This window comes from Pelodiscus sinensis, chromosome 2 (genome assembly GCF_049634645.1).
Source record: "Pelodiscus sinensis isolate JC-2024 chromosome 2, ASM4963464v1, whole genome shotgun sequence".
NCBI classification, from domain to species: domain Eukaryota; kingdom Metazoa; phylum Chordata; order Testudines; family Trionychidae; genus Pelodiscus; species Pelodiscus sinensis.
In genome coordinates this window covers 161,316,197-161,339,643 of record NC_134712.1, presented here as the reverse complement: position 1 = coordinate 161,339,643, position 23,447 = coordinate 161,316,197, and the positions used below count along the sequence as shown (strand labels likewise).

The 23,447-nt window shown below is 40.4% G+C and overlaps 1 protein-coding gene across 1 annotated transcript in view; it reads left to right on the top strand.

Moving 5' to 3' along the window:
• Window positions 1–23,447, top strand: part of CNTNAP2 (contactin associated protein 2) — a 1,606,913-nt gene that overhangs the window by 1,342,316 nt on the left and 241,150 nt on the right. The window contains exon 15 of the mRNA XM_075921713.1: window positions 17,178–17,305. Within this exon, the coding sequence (XP_075777828.1) occupies window positions 17,178–17,305 (128 nt within the window). The remainder of the gene's footprint in view (window positions 1–17,177; window positions 17,306–23,447) is intronic.

Below are 23,447 nucleotides of genomic sequence, written 5' to 3'. Positions count from 1 at the left end.
TGTTTCTCATCCCCCATCAGTTCCTTTTTTCCCCCCTCAACAAGTTTTGCTGCTATTTTTTTGGTAGGGGGGGGCATGAGGGTTTCTCAAAAATCAAAAAGGGGGCATGCTGCTGAAAAGTTTGGGAACCACTGATCTAGTGCAAAGCAGCCGGTTGTACGTGTGTGCACACACACAAACATGGCAGTGTTAATCCCATATGGATGTTGTTATAACAAAGCAACAAAAAGATTGTAGTGATGAATTACTTATTGAAGCTTCATTCATGGCCTAATCCATTTCTCCTTGCAATCTATGAAAAGGCTCCCTTTGGTGGGAGTTGGATCACACTTCAATGGTGAACTGTGTCAACTTCAGCTGTGAGCCAACCCTCTATGGAATGAAGATTATTTGTATGAATATAATGTGTTCTCCCTTACTGAAGAGTGCATGCATATAATTGTGTGTTTTCTTTCACACACAAAAAATACTTCTAAAGTGTAGTTTGTGAACTACTGCTCATTCCCAGAGTACTTACTGGTTGTCTAGAGAGAACTAGCTTGTCATATAATGTTAGCTTCTCCTGCTCATTCCAAGCTGTTAAACTATAATATATTCATCTAAAAGTACACTAAATACCTTCCTAATATTACTCTTCCATGAAAGCAATTGTTGTTGTTGCCACAGGGATCTTATACGATCATGACTGGGAAAGGGTGTTGTCTGCATGATCATAAATGGGAATAGGTGGTGTACAAGTATCTCTGTTACAATGTGGTCTGATTCTTGATATAAACCATTTGCCCGACTCATGCATAAATGTTTCCCAGCAATGCAATATTGTTTTATACCCTATATATCTGAGTATAAGCATAGAATTGTCTGATGGAAATTCCAGATAACTAGGGGGAGACCATAGATTTACAATGGTAGTAACACAGCTAATTCTCTAAGAAGGAACAGAGGTGCCTGATGGGGAAAAAAACTGTTAATAGAATGATGGTGGGAACTAATGAATTTGTCTACACTGCATGGCAAAGCACATTAGAGGGGTATGACTTGTAAGGTGTTCTAACATGCTGCCCTGCATAGACTCTATTTGGGCAAACTAAAATTTACCTTTAATGTAGTCTTGTTTGAAACAGGACAACTCACACTTTTCTGAATATGTTTTGCTGGTGCTGAGAAGTCCATAGAGAAGGTTGTGTGGGCCTATTATGACACGGAGCACTGCAAAGTTAACATGCCAACAGTGTATAAAAGAGAGGTTCAGAAGCTGACAAGTAGAGCTGAGGAAATAATGGCTATTTTGCTCCAGCGGCCGATCTGAAAAAAAGATGAGGGAAAGAATTGCTTCACTTTTTCAAATTTCTTTGGGTTGAAAACAAACATTTCAAACAACAATTTGAAGTGACATTTCAAAACAAAATGTCAGTTCAAAATGACATTTGAAACCAGATGCTGTTTTGAAATAAAATGTTGATCCTTCCACCCCCCCCCCCCCGTTTCTTAAGCTGAAACTGTTCACCAGAATTGACTTGAATTCATGAATAGTTTCAGTGTCCCCAAAATGTATTTTTTTCTGCTAATTTGTTATTTCCACACATTCATGCACACAAATTGCCCAACTTTAAAAATAGGATTATTGGGAACATAACAGATTAGTCAGGAAAGTATTGATTTAGAGCTAGATAAGCTGTCTCATCATAAGGTTACTTATTTTTTGTTTGTTTCAGTAAGGTAAATGCTTAGACAACACTCCCAAGCTAATGAGATTGACACAAGACAATGGGAGATTTTCTTGACTGAGGTCTGTTGCAATATTTGGCCCAACATAATCAAACTGGAGATTGGCTTACAAGCAAGCATATACAGAAAGTTACATTTTCTAATTAATAAAGTCATTGTTTTCAGTCAGTAAACCTGACATTTTAGGAGTCTTTTGATGTCTTTTATTTGTATCCTTTGCAAGAACTAGAAGATTTACCCAGCATTGCTTGGGTCCTTAACTCAATTTTTGTTTTTTGAAAAATAAAATGAAAACGTACATGCTTCATTTAAATCATTGATCTGAGGCAGGGAGAGGGCTGAGGGGTGCAATATGAAAGTTGCCTTGAGTAGAGAGAACTTCCCCAGTCCTCTCTCACTGCAGAAACTTGGGGACGGGTGGGAAGTGCTTCTTCATGGCCATTGCAGCTCCAGTGGGCATGGCCAGGAAAAGGGTGAGTGTCCGCCTGGCTGGGGCAGGTCCAGGTTCATCTGATCCCTCGTCTTCCCAGTCAGAGTGAGGAATGCAGCAAACCATGCACTTTCCCCTGGTTCCCTGACAAAGGCGAATGACAAGCAATGTTTCCATATGACACTGGGGGGCAGAGCGTCAGCCCCTTCTGTCCTCCCTAACAAGAGTGCTGTGGGTGGGGGATGCTCAGGCTAGGGCAATCCTGAACGGGGGGACACTCCCAGCCAACCCCTTTCACCTGCCTGGTGATTCTGTCTCTTTTCTATATAGGTTTATAAGACGCAGTCCCATTCCAGGTACATCCCATTTGCCTGGCACAACCAAACCCTGACTTTGCTTTAAGTTATGACAAGGGGAAGCTGTATACTGAATTTCCGCTTACCATTTCCGCTTACCATTTCAGAAGAGTTCTGGAACAGACCGACAAAGTCTTTCAGGTATACCATAGATAGCAAAGCAGAATCCACCTGAATTTAAAATTTTGAGACACACTCACATATTAAGTTAATTCACCTTTTTTAAACTCCTGTTAATCTGTTGATCAGTGCATTGTGGTTACTGATTTACCACAATGTTATTTATATTGTACATGAAATATGGGAGGGAAGTGTCATTACAACATAAAAAGACCATAAAACTTCAACATGTGAATGAGGCAGCATTTCATTTTTCCTAACAAGGTCATCTGCCTGCTGGAAGAGACAGTAAAGAAAAAGAGCTTAATTGAAATGAAAATAATTCTAAGACCCATATGTTCATGTTTATAAGCAGAAGGAATGTGACAAGTATCTGTTTTTTGCTTGCGCTTTATAGCGGACTATTTTACATAATGAAAAAACACATCTGTTAATTACCTTTCTACTATGCCATCGCTTTAAATGTGCTTACAAGTCTTGGAGCATTCCATTCCAAATAATTATTTGCGATGAATGAGGGAACATTTAAAATGTTGTAAAGATGGATATTTTATTCTTTTTCTAACTAAAACACTTTTGTGGTAACAGAAGCCTCTTTCCTCCCTCAATAGATGCACAACATTATGTTTATAGCTCAATTTGTAGATAATCCTTCAAACTACACTTTTCCCCCCAAGTCATTGCCTTTATAAATGTCTTCTTCCATTTGGCCTTGGCGTAGCTTGAGACTTGAAACAGCTTTTTGCTCCCTGCCAATTACAGAATAATTTAGGGTTTGAGTCTACCGTGCATAGTTCTTGTAAGAAACAGAGGCTCATAGAATGTATTAAGATTATTTTCTCTGCATTATCTGACTACAATATGTTGTGCAAAGGTGTTTCCAAATGGCTAGACAAATTTAATCAACATTGATTAGCACAGATTTGAAGCTGCATTTATTAATAGTTTTACATTTAAAAAACTTTACTGCTAATCACAATAATTAAAATATGTCATAGTAAGAAGATTGCATGAAAACAGGTAACCTGTTCTAAAAATAGAATATTATTGCTGTTTTAGTTAGAGAGGTTTACATTAGGTAGGATAGAAGGGTCTTGAAGAGAAGTATGCTTAAGCAGCAAAGTTTACATGCAGACTTTTTCAAAGTTAAATCCAGAGTTTGGCTGGGACCATGTTAGGGATGAAATAATTGGTCATTTTGTGTTCTTGGTACATCACTTACCCCTTCCAAGTCACCTTTGTTTGTTAGTCTATTTAGTTTATGAGTTCTTTCAATGGGGAAGGAAAAGGTTTATTTCTAACCCTTCCACATACTTTCTGTGAAATCTCAGGCAAGTCATTTTATCTCTCTGTGCCTCGATTTCCCTTTTGGTAGTGGGTATGATAGCAATGCTTGTGCTGCTTCAAATTGCAGTCCCACATGCCAAGAGGAACCCTGGTTCTGACTGACTCTGGCCTGTAGTATCCAGTAAGGGTCCATACTTATAGTTACAGGAAGGCCCACCTAGGACAGAAGGAAAAATTCCCCAAATGGTGTTGAAGGAAGATGAGCTCTGACCTTTGAACTGTTTGCTACATGAAAGGGTTTCTGGGAAGGGGATTGGTATCCCCAGACAAAATCACCACTCTACACCTCTCTTGTGCCAAGAAGAGAGAGTGTATCAAGGGGCATCCAATAAAACATGGTCTATACTTTAGATCAAACTGTATATTGTATATGGAATCTACATCTGACTTGAGAAAATCCACCAGATTGTTAATCTAGAATATATGAAGCCTAAACTCAGGTGGGTGCCAAGTTTCTCTACTCTGAAAACTGAAAAGATAAACCTTGAAATTACCAAAATAACTGAGCAAGACTCATGAATAATAGCCAACATTTTATGGAGGATACGAGTCTATTCTACACTGGAGGAACCAGGATTAAATAGATTAGTTAGCATCCTCTGACCACCTTTTAATATATTACCCTCAATGTGGTCTTCTAATATATTACTCTCGACTTATATTTGAGTGACTACTAGACCTCACACTGAGGCATAGCTATGGGCAGCTGACAATTGTACCCTACATTGCCACTGAGGAAGCCACAGATGTTAAAGAAGATAAATTATATGAGCAACTACCACCAGTGACACAAGCTCTTCTGCCACACACACACACACACACACACACACACACACACACACACACACACACACACACACACACACACACACAAATGTGTTATATGAACTCCACACCAAGTTAGTTCAGTAATGGCTTTAAAACTATTCTGAGGCCATTGTGTTCTGGAAACATAAATAAGAACTCTGTGAGATTACTTTCCTTTTGGGTACCTTAGATTTACTGTCACAAATAGCTGGCGTAGGCACTTAGATATCAATTAGGAATCCCTGATAGACAATAATGGCTAGATGAGGAAAGAACTGGATCATATATTGGTATAGAAATATAGTAAGTTATAGTCCTACAGGTCCAGACATGCAGAAGCTCTGGCAATGACCAACATATGTCTTCTTGTTGCTAAAAAGGTAATTACTCTCTGATTTCAACATAATAATGCACCTGTTATGATACACAAGGGATTTATGAAAATCCACCTTTGGCTAACAAGTACACTGTCAGGGTGCGTCTAGACTACATTCCTCTTTCGAAAGAGGAATGTCAATGAAGGAAATCGAAAATGCAAATGAAGTGCAGATTTACAAATCGTGTGCTTCATTTGCATAATCGTGTCTGATCGCTTTTTTGAAAAAGATTTTTTCGGAAAAAAAGTCTAGATGCGGTTCTTTCGAAAAAAAAAACTTTTTCCAAAGAACCCTTACTCCTGAAAAAATGAGATTTGCAGGGTTCTTTCGAAAAAGGGGGTTTTGAAAAAACTGTGTCTAGACTGCTTTTAAAAAAAAGCTATCGGATGTGATTATGCAAATGAAGCGCAAGATTTGTAAATCTGCATTTCATTTGCATTTTTGATTTTCTTCATTGACATTCCTCTTTTGAAAGAGGAATGTAGTCTAGATGCACCATCACAGTGGAAAACAAATTCAATACAGTACACTTGGAGTTCTCCTGTATGAATCAGAATTGACCTAGACAGCCTTAAACACAGGCATCTGAGAAGCCATAGATGCCATCCCAGAATTAAAATACTGCAAGTGGTGCTTCTACTCATTCAGTGAAACACTTCAAATTTTGCAAAAGAAATCTGAAATCAGACAGTGTCATGCTGGTACTGAATGTAAATGTTTTTCGAGGGTATTTTTCAAGTGAGGACAGAAGTGAGTTGTGAAGTTTATTCTAAGAACTTACAAAAAAGGCAGACGAGGGAGTGAGCTCTAATAAATTCAAATCTCTATCCAAAGCTATTGAATCACTTGGATCCAAAACTTGACTTTGTGCAGGATCTGTGCTGGTAAATAAGGCTGATGTAACCCAAAAAGAATATTTTGAGATTGCATGTAGCCATCCTGCAGAGACTCTATGTCCAGATCTGGATGCATCAGCAATATATGCAATCCCTGACCTGAAATGTGTGTAGATGTGCATACATTCTCTCTGCCCTTTAAAAAAATACTGAAGCAGTTATGCTGCCAAACCCAGCTCCATAATGGCTGAATCACTCAGTTGTACCATAAGTGTAGTATTATACCAACATATTTTTTGGAGCTGGACTACTTGAAAGTTACCAGTGGAGTGGAAGGAAGGGATCGTTATCTTGGTTTGTAAGAGGGAAGGCCCACACACTGAGTCCAATACCAGCAGGCTAATAACTCTGTTCTCTGTTCCTGGGAAAGTTTTCTGCTCACCTGTTTCCAATCTCTCTGGCTGCGTCTAGATTGGCATGATTTTCTGGAAATGCTTATAACGGAAAAGTTTTCAGTTAAACGCATTTTTGGAACAGAGCGTCTAGATTGGCACGGAAGCTTTTTCGCAAAAGCACTTTTTGCGGAAAAGCGTCTGTGTCAATCTAGACACGCTTTTGCGCAAAAAAGCCCCGATCGCCATTTTCACAATTGGGGCTTTTTTGTAGAAAACAAATCTGAGCTGTCTACACTGGCCCTTTTGCGCAAAAGCTTTGCGCAAAAGGGACTTTTGCCTGAACGTGAGCAGCATAGTATTTCCACAAGAAGCACTGATTTCTTACAGTAGGAAGTCAGTGCTTTTGCGGAAATTCAAGTGGCCAGTGTAGACAGCTGGCAAGTTTTTCCGGAAAAGCGGCTGATTTTCCAGAAAAACTGGCCAGTCTAGACACAGCCTCTTTGTGAAAAGCCATTGCCTAGAACAATTAGGCTTCACTTCTGGATGTTCTACCAGTAACACTGTACTTGCTCTTCACCTTCAATATGGGACCCACTGTGAATTTAACTAGCTTTTGACAACAGCATAAATAGACCTAAAGAGAGCCTTCAGTTCTGTCAACAGAAGTGTCTTGTGGAAGGCCAATGGGAGCAGCAGCTAGGAGTGCTCCGGACCATGCCACTTCTTGCTGCTCCCACGGGCCTGGCACAGTGATCTGTGGCCAATAGGAGTTGCGATCACTGATACCTGCAGCTGCGCAGGTAAATATAGTGGCAGTGGACCACCAGGAGTTAACCCCGGTGAACTGCTGCCCTGTTATTGCCTACCCCTGGTATAACTTAGCCATGCTTATTGCACATGCAGAAATACTTTCATTACTAAAGTTGTCTGATACGTATAAATATATGAAACAAATGCAAACAGGTTGATTGTATGATATTTTTAAAATTAGAAAGAGGCTAAGTAGATAATGGCACTCCAAAAGAGCCGTTCAGATTGGCAGCTTGCTCTCTCTTTTCTTCTAATAGTGAGACAGCAGATCCTGCTATAGCAATTGTGCAGTGATGGTGGCATAACAGGATTGGAGCAATATACATGGTTCTGCAGTGACTGGGAAGCTGACAGGGTTCATTCTGTAGCAAACTCTTCCTTCCCTCCTTTCCCTATGAGACCTTCATTTGCCTGGTTTCTGCCCACAGAGAAGGAATGTGTCTCACAGGGTCTTCCTTTTACCTTACCCAAATGGGAGCGGAGACCACTCCATAAGGTGCAACAATTCTCCCCAAACAATGCTCCAGGCACCAAGCATGTGAATTTTTCCATATGCAAAGCCCTAAAACCAAGACAGAGTCTGAGACGAGAAATCTGACAAATGGTGGAGATCAACAGGTAGGAAGGATCAAAACCATTGTGGCAGACCTTCTTAGCTTCACCTTTGACTACTCTAGATGTGCAGTTGAGAAAGGATGAGGCACTCAGAAACCCTGAGGAAAGTACCACACACAGTTCTGGATTTTGCCTCAGGAGAACTCCAAAGAACGACGAGTGCTACAGAAAGAAGATGCAGTTAGTTCTAACCCTCCATCTTTTTCCATGTGGGAGAGGACACTGAGGAGTTTAACAGGGAATCCTGATCATCCATATTTTCAGACTACCCTGAGGTGAGAATCACTGTTGGAAAGAGTGCCACACCAGAACCCAAGATGTTGTCATGGTCATCCTCCAATTGCCAGGGTTACACAGCTTCTTACATATGCCTTTTGAAATCTTCCTGCAACGTGAGATCTCAGAGATCCTACCAGGCAAGAACCCTGAGGAATAGGCCCATGCTAACAATGACTACTGAGTCAGCTATGGAAACTGTTTATGTTTGGGAAGCAAGCAATGCATTCCTCAGGTGTGTGGGCTCCATTTCTTCCACAAAATCAGGATAAATCTTCTGAATTCCCCTAGAATTCTCATCTCTTGTTGGGCAGAGAACTGGGAAGCAGTGGAATAGGCTCTGTGTGGTTTTCTTAATATCAAAATTATCCCAAAAGTTAATGTATTGACCTGACCCTACATGGAGTTCAAGACTACACAGTAATAAAGAGTCTGCCTACCCCGAAGATGATGTGATCCAATTCAGTTGCATAGTCCCCTCCCCTTCGGTGCTGGAATATGTTATATAGACTCATGATTCCCAGCAGACACATGATATCTGTGGTTTTTATGATAAAAACAAAAAGTTGTTAACTTCATCCAATAGTACCTATCATATGAATTTTATTACTGGATTTATGAATAATATACTGTGTAGTTCATCAAGTATTCATTTTCTAATCACAATTAAAGTGACTAATCCTCATAAGGATGTTTATCATAATTTTAAATTAACCTGGATTTAATTAATGGCGTTACTGTTATGGGATTATAATGAGACTGGAGAGGTGTTCTGGGGAGGAAGAATTTATTTTCAAATGTGACTTTAAAACATTCATCTCTTTAAGGCCAGGGGCGAAAGAAACAGTGGGAGAAAGGGAAGAAGCATAATTAAATTGCAGGCCCAGATGTAAAACATGAACAGTACCTATTGTGCTATGCTTAATGTATACTGGCCAGTTTGGAAGGAGATAACTGTAACCTAATAGTAACATAACAGAGACCTACTATGAGAAAGCTCCAATTTTCTGTGCAGCTACATTCTGTAAGGGGTGATATTGAGGCCTCACATATTGTCTACCTAGATCTTAACTGGTACATCATTTTCTCATTGGACTATTTTTGTGCATCATTTCGTTTAACCTGCTCACTCAATTAACTTTATGGAAGAGTTTACATTTATACACAGTATAGCAAAATTTGTTTACAGAATGTGGACTATGATCTAATTTATTTTAATGAAAATAGCACACGGTGAATGGATTTGTCAAGTTTGGGTGCTGGATCCTATTCAGATGTATGATTCTTTCTGGGGCATGAAAGAAAGGAAAAGACAGGAGACTAGGGAGAAACCTTTGCTCCAGAACAGCCGAAAGAACGGGGAAATTTAAGGTTTCAGCCAATATGTGAGGCACTTGAATTCAAAATAAAGGTAAGCCCCAGGACATGAATGAGTATGGACACTATCTATTCTGTGCTATATGATATGCATTAAATTAAAAAGTTAATTATATCAAAACCACCAAAAAGATTCCTTTAAATTTAGAATACAAGTTTGGGCCCATTCTTATTTTACCTAAGCCTGTTTGCTTAGCCCTCTTTTAATCCTGTTCATTACAGCATACCTATCAGCAATTAAATAGCTCCCAGATTATCAAGACTGCTGCCAAAATTCTATAGTTCATTAGATTCTCTGTAATGTTTGTTCTGATATTAGCATCACACATTTAAATAAAGTACTTGCCAACTATTTTTGGAAGAAAACAAATAATATTTGGCATTTCTTTACTTCCTTAATTTTTTTCTGCAGGCATTATTTTACAGATTTTAGTTTAATTAATCTCACTACACCACTATAAAGTAAATTATAGAAATACCGATATCACTGTGGCGGTAGTACCATATTAAAAAGTAGGGTCTAGAAGTGGATGGACTATGTTTGTATTTTTTAGATCACAAGTAACCCTAATTAAGTTAACAAAATCAGCACTGAAGCTTCAGTTGAGTAAAGCAGCAATCATGTGTAAGTCTTTTCCCATTCAGTAAATCATTTAAGCATGCACTCAGCATTTGGCACATGCCTAAAGGAAAATTGTGCTTATGTGAGTTTTTTGGTGAAGGAATGAACTGTTGCATCAAAGCCTGAATAAGTCGAATGCAATCCCTTTCTTTGCATCTAACAAAAATGAAGATAAGAAATCAATCCTGTAGATAGGCCTGTTTATTTCAAATAATTAGGCAAGCAAATTTTAGTAACACAGAATTTTAATATTAATTTTAATGTCATTTGTTTATGTATACATAATGCATGTTCTTTTTACATATGATATCACAAGAGTATGTACAGGAATGTGAATTAGAAATATGCACATTTTACTGAGATTTCACCAATATCTCATGATATTTACAGAATTTGATGAGATTAATTCAGTCTCATTTGACTATTAACAGGAATATGATACACTCTGTATTCATCCTTATTCTAAGGTGGATTTTTTTTGGGGGGGGGTGAGGAAAAACTTTGGGTCACCGTCTTAAAATGCAAGGTCTTTAAATAACAGTGGTAGCATTACCCCATCCAGAAGATGAATGTCCTCATATAATATACATTCAACTATTATAGTTAGTCTTTGGTTTAGAAAGCTTTTGACTTCATCAAGCAAAGTGTATGTTACTATACACTTTGTTAATCACACCATACCACACAAAAGAGAAGCTGAATGCACACAATAAACTCCAGTTACTAAGTATATTTAAATACCAATCATTTCTCTGTCTGTCTAAGGCCATGTGTACACTACCAACTTTGATTGATACAAGTTATTTTGATGTAAAGCCACAATTGTTAGTGTATCCCTTTCTTGCATACATAGTTGGGTGACTGCATGAGCACTGCAAGTAATCACAAGGAGTGCTTGTGTCAATGCACACAATATGGTCAACTATGGGTAGGCATCCCAGTGTGCCACGTACTGCCCTTTCACACCATATATTTTGGGGTAATTTTTCAATGTGTTGTGAAGCATGAACAAATTGTACAGGGGAGCTGGAACAAGCACGGTCCCATCATGTAACTTTCTCAATGTCATCCCTGGCCCATAATTTTCATGCCTCTCTTTAAATCCCACAAATCTCTGCAAATTTTTCACTGTTCACCATCTCTGACTACAGAACAGAGCCCATTAAATGCTGCACTGTTTTCATAAATATTGTAAACACAAGACACGTGATCTGAAGGTATTTGCACAGTGGCATTAGGCACTGCAACAAGGGGGATATGCCAGTTTCTTTGAGGATAGATTTCTATGGGGCATAGCAAAAAACAATTCAAGGCTGTTGATGGTATTGGCAGAGTAACTGCAAAAGTTGGAACGTTACTTCTGTGCCTGAGAAATGAACACTGAGAGATGGACTCACATCATAAAGCAGCTTTGGGGCAGTGAGTGGTGACTGCAGATCTTTCACATGCAAAAGAGCACATTCCTGGATCTATGTGACAAACTTGCACCTGCCAGCCAACACATGGACACCAGAATGAGAGCTTGCTTGACCATTGAGAAACTAGGGCCTATCAGACAGTGGAAGGCTGCAATGTAGATTGCTACCAATCAGTGGGAAATCATTTTGGAGTTGGAAAAATCTATAGTGTGGGATGCTGTTATTCAAGTATATAGAGAAATTAATTGTATCCTACTACATAGGACTGTACCTCTAGGCAATGTACGGGGCATCCAGGGTGGATTTTTAGCGAGGGCGGGACAATAGATGACATTTAGGACTGTTCAGGACAAGTATGGACATTTTTCTTGGCAGTAGATTATCACTGGTCATGGTGAAATGCCAATAATGATCTGAGGAACCAGCCTACCCTGTTCTCCTCCTAGCTTGTTCATGGCAGAGTCTCTGTCTCAGGTTTCACAAGCCTATCTACAGTAGTCTTCAGAGTGCTGGTGAAGTTTCCACCAAGTAGATCATACAGCTCATTGTAAAAGTGGCAGGTCTGCCACTTGGCAGCTGATCAACTAGTGCCTTCCAGGCCTGGTTGTATGTCTACTACAGTGCCTTTGCTTTCACGTGGCACTGCTGCTGATCCCTGTTGTAACCCTTCATCTGTGTCCCCTGGGCAATCTTTTCATAAATGTCTACATTTCTAGGTCTTATTCATAACTATGCCTGCAGAGCCTCTTCTGGCCCTAGAACTTCTGCATATTCCAGGCAGGAACACACCTGAAATGTGTAGTTGGCATCATGGCATGAGCAATTGCACACAAGGAAGAGAAGCTTGGTGAGGTCATCAAGCTGGGCAATCAGGAAAAGGTACTTCAAAAACATACAAGGACTTTAAAGTGGGGGATAGTTTCCAGTTCCTGTGACTCCTGGCCAATGGAGTTCATGATTGTGACCAAAAGTGTCATTGCTGGGCACTGAAATAGCAGCTGGTGGATTGTTAGGGTCAACAGAAGTCATACAATGTCTACACTCAGACCGTGTCAATCACAGTACATCAGCCATGGCTCGGTGCTGTTCAGGGTAGTGCTCTTACTGTAATGGGGTGCTTTCATCAGCCAGAGATAAATGTGAGAATAGGGTCATGCAAAGATAAGTCAATGGAAGGGTACTGAAGTCAAATAACTTTGTAATGTAGTCCAGGCCTTAGATACTTACATGGCCCTCATTGTTGTGGTATCTCAGCATTTCGCAATCTCTAATGAGTTTATTCTTATTCTTACAGCACTCCATGTGAGGCAAGAAAGTATTATTATCCCCATTTTACAGATGATGAGCCAAGGTGTAAAATGGCCAAAGTCACACAGTAAGCCCGTGGCAGAGAAGGAATTGGAACTCATTTATTCCAAACCCTAGGCTAAGAGTATAACCACTGAACAATTCTTCCTCTCACAGGAGAGTGTGTTTCCTACCATGGTGACACAAACAGCCAATTAGCAGAAAACAAAGAGCACACCTGGAAGAAATTATGTAAGACTTAACTTTATAGCCATTGCTTGGAAAATAAAGCTACCAGTAAAGAAGATGGGTGTAGTAAAGAAGACGGCGGGAGCCATCTCTGGTCATTTTTATTCCATGAAAAAGAGGTGACATTAATGGCTGATAGAGGATTGAAAGACCATTGGCTTTATTTGGGACTATAAATATTACCTAATGTTGAAGGGGAAGGATGAAATGTCATTAGTGTCATTTTCTTTTCATCAATCTCTAAAGCACTTTTATATTTTTAATCGTTACCTCTGATTTCAAGGTCTTTTTTTGAAATAGTGGCATTCAACAGGAAAATTCAACAATTTCAGAAGACAATTTTAGTAACAGTGAAGTGGTAACATACATTTAATTTCTGTTACAAAAGTTAGGGTCCCATAGATGTGGCATCAGACTGGGGATGAGGGAACCTGGAATTATCATCTTGGCTTTGTTATTCAGTCATTTTGTTACCATGAGTAAATCACTTAACATTTCTGCATTTCTGTTTCCTATCTGTAAACAGAAGATAATATTACTCTCCCTGTATCATAAAGGGCTTTGAAATCTATAGATGAAAAGCCCTGTATAATGGCTTGTTATTATTAAGCAGAAGAAAAGAGCACTTAGACCCAAAGGATAAGGACGATTCTTTGTCAAATGGCAGACTCCTCAGGAATAAGCTGGAAGAGGCTATGGCCAACCAAACTCAGTTAATGTTCTCAGCCTCTTGGAACTGCCGAAGGATGGAGAAATAAAGGGTACAGTGATAAAGCCAGGAACTCTGAAAGGGAAAGAACAGAAAGATTTAAGAAAATAGTTATCCAGTGTTTGCAGAAAACATTTAACTTTCTCAAATATGAAGTAATTAAATCTCTAATTACTCTCTTCATCACAGAGAGCAGACACAAGTTCCAACGAGCTGTCATTCTCAAATGATAGTTATTTTCTTAATGACTTTAATTGCTTTTCTTTCAAAAGAGTTCTCTTTTGTCACTTCAGAAGGGCTCTGTAGCAGATATGACTGGAGATCATATATCAGTGCTACTGAGAAACTCTCAGCTTTACTTGACACGCAAATCCCTGTTCTGCCTCCTAGATAATAGGAATCTAATATTACAGGGTCATAAAGTCATTGAAAATTGCAGTGGAAAAGGCTTTCAGAGCATGTAGTCTCCCAAAATCCAATTGCTCCCTACAGTATATTACTCAGTATATTTTCTAGGGCTTTAAAATCATTCTTAGTATTGCATTCTTGTTGAGCAAAGGAATTGATTTGTAAAGAAGGATGGAAAGTCTGTGGTTACTATTACTTGCTGATTTACTGGAGCACTTAGAAAGGTGCTGTAAAAAAGAGGAAGATCTGTATCTTCACTTCTTGGGTTATGCAGCTTGGATAACTTTTAGGCCGAATTGTATTGCTGCTTCTTACGGCGGGAGGGGGAGGGGGGAAGGGGTTCATGTCTTTAACAGTTGGATCTTATTAGTATTTGTAAAAACTTGTATTGAATTCAAGGCTGTATTATCCTTCACATCCTAGGAGCCCTCAGAATGGTAGCGTGTTAGTCTGTAACTGAAAAAAACCTTAAAAAACAATGAATAGTCCTTCAGCGCCTTAGAAACTAACAAAAACAGTAGATGGTAGCTTTTGTGGGCATAACCCAAATCTTCAGATGAATTGAGCAAAGGGTCCAGAGGTACAAATAAATTGCAGAAAGAGAACGGGGGGAAAATTATCAATTAGGCTATGTCTACACTGCAGAGTTTTTCCGGGATACCAGAGGAAAACCAGAGGTATCCTGGAAAAACTCTGCTACATCCAGGGAACATGTCTGCTCTTCCAAAAATGTTTTGGAGAGCAGATGTGCTTTTTCAGCATCCCTGTAAACCTCGTTTTATGAGGAAGAAGGGATGTTCCAAAAAAGGGAGTTTTTCCAACATTTGGCCCAGTATAGACAGGCCAAATTTTGGAAAAGCCTCTTCCGAAAAAAGTGGAAAAAGCTACACAAACTGCGAACTGCAATTTGTATAGTATTTTCTGGAAGAGCAGTGCAGTGTAGGCATAGCCTTAGAATGTCTGTGCTAGGTGGGACTAATAGAGTGGGCTGTAAGTGCCCCTAGAAGCAGTATGCCTGCTCTTGGTTTCCCTAATATAATAATGTATGGACATAGCTATATCTCATAGAGCTGGAAGGGACCTTGAGAGGTCATTGAGTTGAGTCCAGTCCTCTGCCCTCATGGCAGGACCAAGTACCATTACTGGCAGATTTGCCCCAGATCCCTAACTAGCCCCCTCAAGGATTGAGCTCACAACACTGGGTTTAGCAGGCTAATGCTCAAACCACTGAGCTATCTCTCCCCCTCCCAAGCTCTTAATTATTTATATTTAGTGTTGTGCAAAAATAATTAAAAGCAAGGGAAATTCTGTTCATCCTGTGAGCAGGTGTCATATAATTGAAGTGCCAAGGGGGCATAGCTAGAGCCAAAAAGAATGTGTTTACAGACATTGTTGGAAAGCTCCTCTCCATTCAAAGAAAACAAGCTAAACAACCAACAAAGTAGCATTACTCAAGTAGGTATGAGTTGTGGTCAGTTCCCAAATGGGAAGCAGAGAAAGCATACAGTATAGTTGGGTGGCCGTGACCAAAACCAAGAGTTTTGATTGGGTTTCTTGATGAGAGGAGTTGCTACTATCAATCCCTTTCCTAGTAACTAAGCATTACAAATACACCACTGCTACCATGGGCAGCCTCATTAACAAACTTGAAGAGAGTCCGAGGACTGAATGGGCATTCCCTTCAGAGCTGTTGCTTATAGAACAGGATTGAGGTACACTTGCAGCAAACCGTTGGGCCAGCTTGTACTATGGCTACCCTTATTGACTCCTTTGTACGTAAGCAGAAGGTTTTGCTTTACATGGTGGTCAATTTGACATCTTTGAGGATTTACCAAAGATTTAGAAACTAAACAGAAAATCCAAAGAAACTATTTTGGAGAGATTTTCCTGGATGAAATGAATATTTCTGTTTTACATATGATAATACTAGAAGATTTACCCACTGTTGCTCGAGTCAGTGATATCCCCATACAAACTGGGGCAGAGGAGGGGGCTCAGCCCATTTGCCCTCCCCAATGGATGCCTGGAAGATGGGAGATTCAGGTGAGGCTGGGGATAAGGAGTTCAGTATGCAGGCTGCCCCAGGATAGAGGACTACCCAAGCCCTTTCTCACTACAGAAGCTTGGGGCCATGTGAGACCTGCCTCTCCATGGTTGTTGAAGCTCCAGCAGGCACAGCCCAGGGTGATGTACATTGCCCCTGGATGAGGCAAGTCCAGGTACACCTTTCCCCTGTACTCCCCAACCAAAGTGAAGAAAGCAGCAAAGGAACAGCTAGCAATGTTCCAGTATAAAATGGGGAAGTGGATACCGAAATTAGTGGTCCTAGCTCTTACCTTTTAGGAGTTCTTGAGCGAACAGACAGGCACACTGATAGACAGACAAACTCTCTCAGGTATATAATAGATTAATGTATGATATTTAATCAAATACATGGGCTACGTCTACACTGGCCCCTTTTCTGAAAGGGGCATGCTAATTTTAAACTTCAGAATAGGGAAATCCACGGGGGATTTAAATATCCCCCGTGGGATTTAAATAAAGATGTCCGCCGCTTTTTTCCGGCTTGTAGATAAGCCGGAAAAAAGCACCTAGACTGGCCTGATCCTCCGGAATAAAGCCCTACTTTGAAGTAGGAATAAGAGATCCTCCGGAATAGGGCTTTATTCCGGAGGATCGGGCCAGTCTAGACGATTTTTCTGGCTTATCTACAAGCCGGAAAATGTGGCGGACATCTTTATTTAAATCCCGCGGGGGATATTTAAATCCCCCGCGGATTTCCCTATTCTGAAGTTTAAAATTAGCATGCCCCTTTCGGAAAAGGGGCCAATGTAGACGTAGCCATGGAGTTTACAACAGAGCTTAAGGTTATCATTATTGTATTGATTTAATTCTTGCTTCCTTTTGATTTAATTCTTGCTTGGGGTGGTTTGTCCCTCATCAGGAGAAAAAAAAATCTTTGCAATTATTTCACTTGTTGTTGCATTGTTTCTCTTTTTCTCGGCCTCAGGAGAAAAGATGCTGGGCTCTTGTCTTACAAAGAACATCTACCAGTGAGTCAAGTGGTGGTTGGAGATATTGACAGATCTGGCTCAGAATCCAAGTTGACTGTAGGTCCTGTGCGCTGTCAAGGAGACCGTAAGTTTGCTGTTTTTTTCCTTGCTATTGCTCTTGGTAAGCTGATAGCTCTTTTCGGACATAGGGAAATATTACCTCTCCGCCTAAGCTCATGCAAGTTACATTTTGCTCACAGCCACTTTCTAGCAGAGTCTAAGATGTACAGTGAAAGGGAAAGATATGACCATAAAGCCACCAATATAAAGGGTTCCGCTTTGGATCTAAAATGTGAGTCTTCATCTTTCTTGTATGGTAAATGGGGCATCTCTGACTACCCAGCTAAGTTTATGATGATATGAACAGCAATACAAATAACATAAGAGCAGCACTCAACAGCTGCCATGCTGCTGAGAGCAACTGTTAATGCCATTAGCACTACTATTTGTATCACCATAAGCTAAGTTTATAGAGGTATAAAGAGTAGCATTATGGCTAAATGCATCATTGTAAACTCAGGTTATAACCGTGTAGTTTGACGTTACTTTTATCAAGTATCATCTTCATCCAAGCTCACTGTTGACTTGCAAACCTAGGATACTTCTCCGTTAGAACTTTCTAGTTTTAAATTTGTGCACCAGAGAGGGGATATCCACTTTCTACCTTGGTCTGTAGGAGGTGCAATATCAGAGTTATAAATATTAAAATATATGTTTTATGTAATAAATGATGGTAAGTGATTTCAAAATGAAAGAAAGGGAGTACATTTGGCTTAGCCTTCATTCTCATTCAGAAATATAACTGGTGGGGTGGTTCCTTTTGTTACTATCAGATGTGCATTCAGTCTGTTTTTTCTGTTGGAGAATTTTTCTGATTTCTGTTAATGTTTTCTGTTTTCTTTTAATATTTGATCAGTATTGTGTACAAACAGTTTGTGTACAAACATTTCATGGAACGTTGGCAACTTGTTCTCAGCAACTGATTTCAGTTTATTATTTGTGGGGTCTGACTGATGACATGAGCCAGAAATTACTCTCTGTTCCCTGATGTAGAAAACTGATGCTTATAAACAAGATTTTACAAATTATGAATAGGAAATTAGAAATAGTAAACACTTTTTGATCCACACAAAATCTTCTTCATATCTTGCACATAAATACCAGTATAAATAAAAAATTGATTGGAATTCAGCTATTCCTCAACATTAATGTAAAGAAAACCTCATTTGCTCAAATGTTTGTGAATAGCAAACAGTAGAGATAATTGTAACATGGCTGAATCCAAAAGCTTTTGGGGAAACGAATGAATTCCTAATAGTCCATTTGCATTGTATTCAGGCTGCTGTTTGAGTTAGACTGACAAGTTTTGTGAAGCCCTAAATCAGGGGTGGAGAACCTGAGGCGCAGAGGCTGGATGAGGCCCCCAGCTTGCCTTGATCTGGGCCTCAGGGCTTAGAGCTCCCCCCCAGCATTGGGGAGCCCACGCTGGCACTTCACCCTCAGTCCCTGTGCAGGGCTAGAGCACACAAAATCTACTAGCCTGTGCCTCTCTACACACCGGTGTGTGCTTCTCACTTGTGTGCAGCCCCCTGACTTTTCTGCGGGTGAGCAGCCCACAACCCAGAAAAGGTTCCCCACTCCTGCCCTAAATCATATCCTGTGAATAATTACCATGACCCTGAATTCACCCTGAATTCCTGGCTATCCCCCATCCCCTGAGCATTCTGCCTTCAATTCTGGAGACTTCTTCGTTCCCTACACTATCAAACTGTATCCCAGGCCAGGTCTGAGTGAAAAGATCCTTTACTTACTCCACAGGCATCTTGCTGACTATCATGAGGCTTAATTAATTAATTTTGTGTGTACTGCACTGAAATCCTGTGTGGGAAGAGATCTAGGCTGGGAAATTCATCAGGCTTTGAATTATTTTCATTTTCAACAGCCCATCTGGAAGTGGACTTGCTCAGCTGGGCAAAGGTATCATTGAAATGGATTGTGGGAAATAAATTTCCCAAACCCTTTAGGGCAAAGCTATGTCCTATCCATCTGGCCAGTCCAACTTTGTTGGTGGACAAACACAACCCATATCTGCCAATTACAGGGAGGCATAATGACTTCAGTGGTGTCAGCAGATGCTACTGAGTATGCTCCCTGACCACCAAGCAACAAATGTGAGGGGGACACCTAACCCCACATGCCGCCCCCTGCACTCCAGGCATCACCTCTATTGGTGAGGGCCACTCTGAATGTGAATTGCTGATCAGGGTCTCACATCGATGGGGGTCATAAATACACAGTATTATGTATTCCTCAGGAAAGCTCATTTTCCCTACCAGCCCCTTTGTGACTCAGTCTTATCCCTGATGTGGCACAGAGTGACAGTCATTTTACTTTCTGCTATATGCAGTGCTAATGCTGCATTACTGCAGGCTACAGTCTGTCCCTTCTGCCCAGAGCCTCCCAACAATGCTCATCTCTGAGGGAATATTTGGAGCTACACAGGATGACTGACACAGAAGAAACTGTTTGTGGCCTCTTGGGAGTGTCAGTTACCCAAGCACCAGGCTGGAGATCTTTTGTTTTACCCTCCTCCTGCTTCATTTGTGTGTATTTGAGCATTGAACAGTACAAGGAGGGTGAGGCTTGAAGGGGTGGAATGATCGATCAGGTTTGAAGTTTCTGCACATGGGACAGTGCTGGTTAAGGGGCAGTTTGTTATTTTTTCTAATAGAGCTAGCAAGACTCGCACCTTGTACATTGATGGGTCTGTGCTCAAGACACTGGTCTAGGATTCAGGCTGTTTGTATTCCATTCCAAGCTCTTCCATAATGTTTTTTTTTTGTTATCTTAGTCAAGCAGTTTAATATCTCTGTGCCTCACTTCCTCATTTGGAATAGAAACTCTCTGTAGCAAAGGCCATTTCCTTCTAATTGTTTGCACAATGCCCAGGCGACAGGGGACACTCTCCTCTGGTGAGCACCTCTTGTCAGGAGCCTCTGAACCTGCACACAAATTCTTTTTCTTCTCCCAGTTCCCATGATCACCGATTAACCTTGTCAGGTGAATCGTCAGTAGCCCAGCTCTCCAGCTAAGTTACAGAGTCAAACTCACAAAACAAATCCCTTTCAGGGTTATAAAAAAAAAGTCCAACAGGGCCAATCCTGGTGTCCTTGTCAATACCTGTATCTGCATCCCTGTCTCTGGGTTCAGGTCTCAGCCCCCTTCTGGGTTAGCCTTAGGTCTGCATCTGCCTTGGCTAAGAGCAGTGTCTCCAGGGCTCTCTCACTGGAGAATCTTCAAATCCTGTCCAGCACGCAACTGAGACACAAACCAGCATTGGCTGCATTCAGTTCACGTTTTCAGCGTTTTCTATTTTTATGAAAATTGAGATTCCAGATCACAATTGTGTGGTCCGGGGGGGGAGGGCGGGGTTGCACAGAACATTTCACTGCCACGTAATTTGTGAGGCCTTATCTTCAACTACATATTGAAATTCAGCAGGGTCTTTCTTTGGGAGCTCTTTCTGTACTTCAGGCTAGAAGGGAATAGAATATCGGTTACCATTCCATATTTGTCCTCTTCCACGAGTCCCCTTTCGTTTTTTTGCTATGGCTGTTAAAAGGTAAGGAGAAACATTTCAGGGTTTTTAGTTTTTTTGCTTCTTGAATTTATATATTTCTTCCATTTCTTCTCATGGGGAGATTTTTATTCCCTCAGTGAGTCTTTGTCTTTTTGATCTCAGAGCCATGACTCACTATTTATGTTTGACTCCCATTATCTTTTATCTCTGAGATGAGGAGGAAAGAGCTTGCTGCACTTACTGCAGCTGTCTCCATTTAGAGTTTCAGGAAGTCCAGAAGCAGCCCTATTTATGTGGAATCCATAATGATGGGTGGGGGGGGATCTCTTTGACGGATGATAGAAATGCAGGAACTAATCAAAACTCTGTTCCGACACTAGTCCATTGATCTATTAAGTTCTCCAGGGAAATATACCATGAGCTCTTTATTTATTGATCCTTTTCCTGTACTTCATCATTTCTTCTTGTGTGATTTGATACTTTGTTCCTTTAATTTATTAATATTGCTTGTGTTGTTTTAATCTAGCATTTCCTTTTGAAAGCTTTTAATGAATCTGGACTAATAAATAGTGTAATGTTTGGATTTGTTCTTAATTTTTGTACGTGTGTATTTTATTGTGACTGCCATTTTGCACTGTAATCATGCTTTCTAGACTAAAAAAAGACGATCGATGTTCACAGGAGTATTTTCTTTTCCTGGTCTATTTGTGTATTTATTTATAATACTTGATATGTATTGCATATTTAGGTCAATAATAACATTGCACTGTAATAGGGCTTCATTAGCTATCATAAGAAATAAGCTTTCTGTGTTATATGTTCTCACTAAGACTGTTTTCATCATTTCCCAAAAGGGGAAGCCATTTACTAGAGCTCCATAAATCCATGAAACTGAAGTCCTCCCAGGGACAATAAATCCATTCCTGTTAGTTTCAGATGATCTGTACATCGGAAAAAAACTCATATAAAGTTCACTAATCTTGTTTAAGCAATGTGATGTGATGTCTGTTAAGCACTGGCTGCTTAACATGGTATCCTACATAATAGTGCGGTCTCATAGGAAAACCCCAAGGCAAATTATATGCTCAGTAAAATAAAGACACAAATTAAAAGCAAGACACATTTATTATAACAAGGCTTTCCCAGTGGTTTGTTAAAATATATGCTCACATCTTCCTGGCCCCTACCTACACTTGTTTTCTTTGAATGTGGTTTTCAGTGATACCGCCAGAGGTTCAGGATACAAGAAAAAAAATGACAGTCTCAGTGTGAGCTTGTAATTCTCAGTTGGACCTTAAACTCATAAAGAAGGTCAGTTTTTTAATAGGCTGCACAGTGTGTTGGCTAATCAGGCGAGCTGCGGTGTCCGTATTAAATACATCAGTGTGTTATGTTTGGAGGTGTCACAGAGGAGCAACAATTTATAGAGGTAATGATAAATAAAACAGCTGGTATCCGAATTTGGGCAGGAGAAGGTCTACTCCTAACCATGTCTTAGACTTAGGCAATATTCCAGTAATGCTGGTCTTTGCCTTTTAGTTCACTAGACTTGGAAGCAGTGTGACAAATGCAAAGTAACATCAGAGTAATGATAAAGGAAGACCACTATTTTCAAACTTAGCTCCCTACAGTTAGGTGTCTAACTCAGTAATTTGTCACATAAATGGATGTGGTCTCATTTTCTAAGCTTGTAGCTCCTGTTGATTTCAATGGAAGTTGGGCCAGTTTGTTAGCTGAGGTAGTTTGAAATTCAGGGCATTTCTATTAAGGTTCCTAATTATTCAGTTCCGAAAATGTTAATCTCAAGCTGTTAACTCTTTTATTGTTAACTCATTTCATTGTTTGCATCCGTGCTGGGGAGGAGGCAGGAGTTGTACAACCTCCCCTCTTCCCAGTGCTGGGAGGGGGGGGGGAAATGGTGCAGCCTTCCCCCTGCTCTGGTGCTTGGGGATAGGAGAGCCCTGTGTCCTTTGCCCTCCCCCCTCCGGTGCTCTGGGGGTGGTGAGTGGGAGCTGCACAGCATTTCCCCTCTCTGGTGCTTTGAGGAGGATGCCCAGAGCCACTCGTCCTTCCCCTTTCCCTGTGCTTTGGGGGGAGGAGCGGATGTTTTGGGGGGGAGAGGAAGCCATGTGGCTTCCCCGCTCCCTGGTGCTCTGAGGAGGCAGGAAAGGGGTCGGTGAGTGTAGCGGGTAGGGGCACAGCCCTCTAGTACTTTTTTTAATTAATTCTTTGTTCAGAAACTGTCTGCCACATGGCTGTTGCCATGTTTTCAATTTCACCCACAAACCATCAGAAACTATGTAAGATAAAGTGTCTTAGCAATTGTAATTAAGACTACAAATCTGTCTTGGAGGTCATGGATTCTATGATTTTATGAGACCTATACAACTTTTTGAAAATTCTCATAATTTTGCCCTGAGAGGCAGGGCTCTGGCTTCATCTTCAGTCTTGAGCAGTAGGGCTCCAGCTTTGACTTCACCCTGTGTGGTTGGGCTCTGACTTCAGCTTAGATAAATTGGTGATCGGTTACTTCTTGCCCACCTCCTATATGTAACTTTAATAAAAATACCCAGGCCAAAATCACAACCTTAATTATAATGCTATCACCAACATGTAACAGACCTGTAATAAGAACATTTTCTTTTGA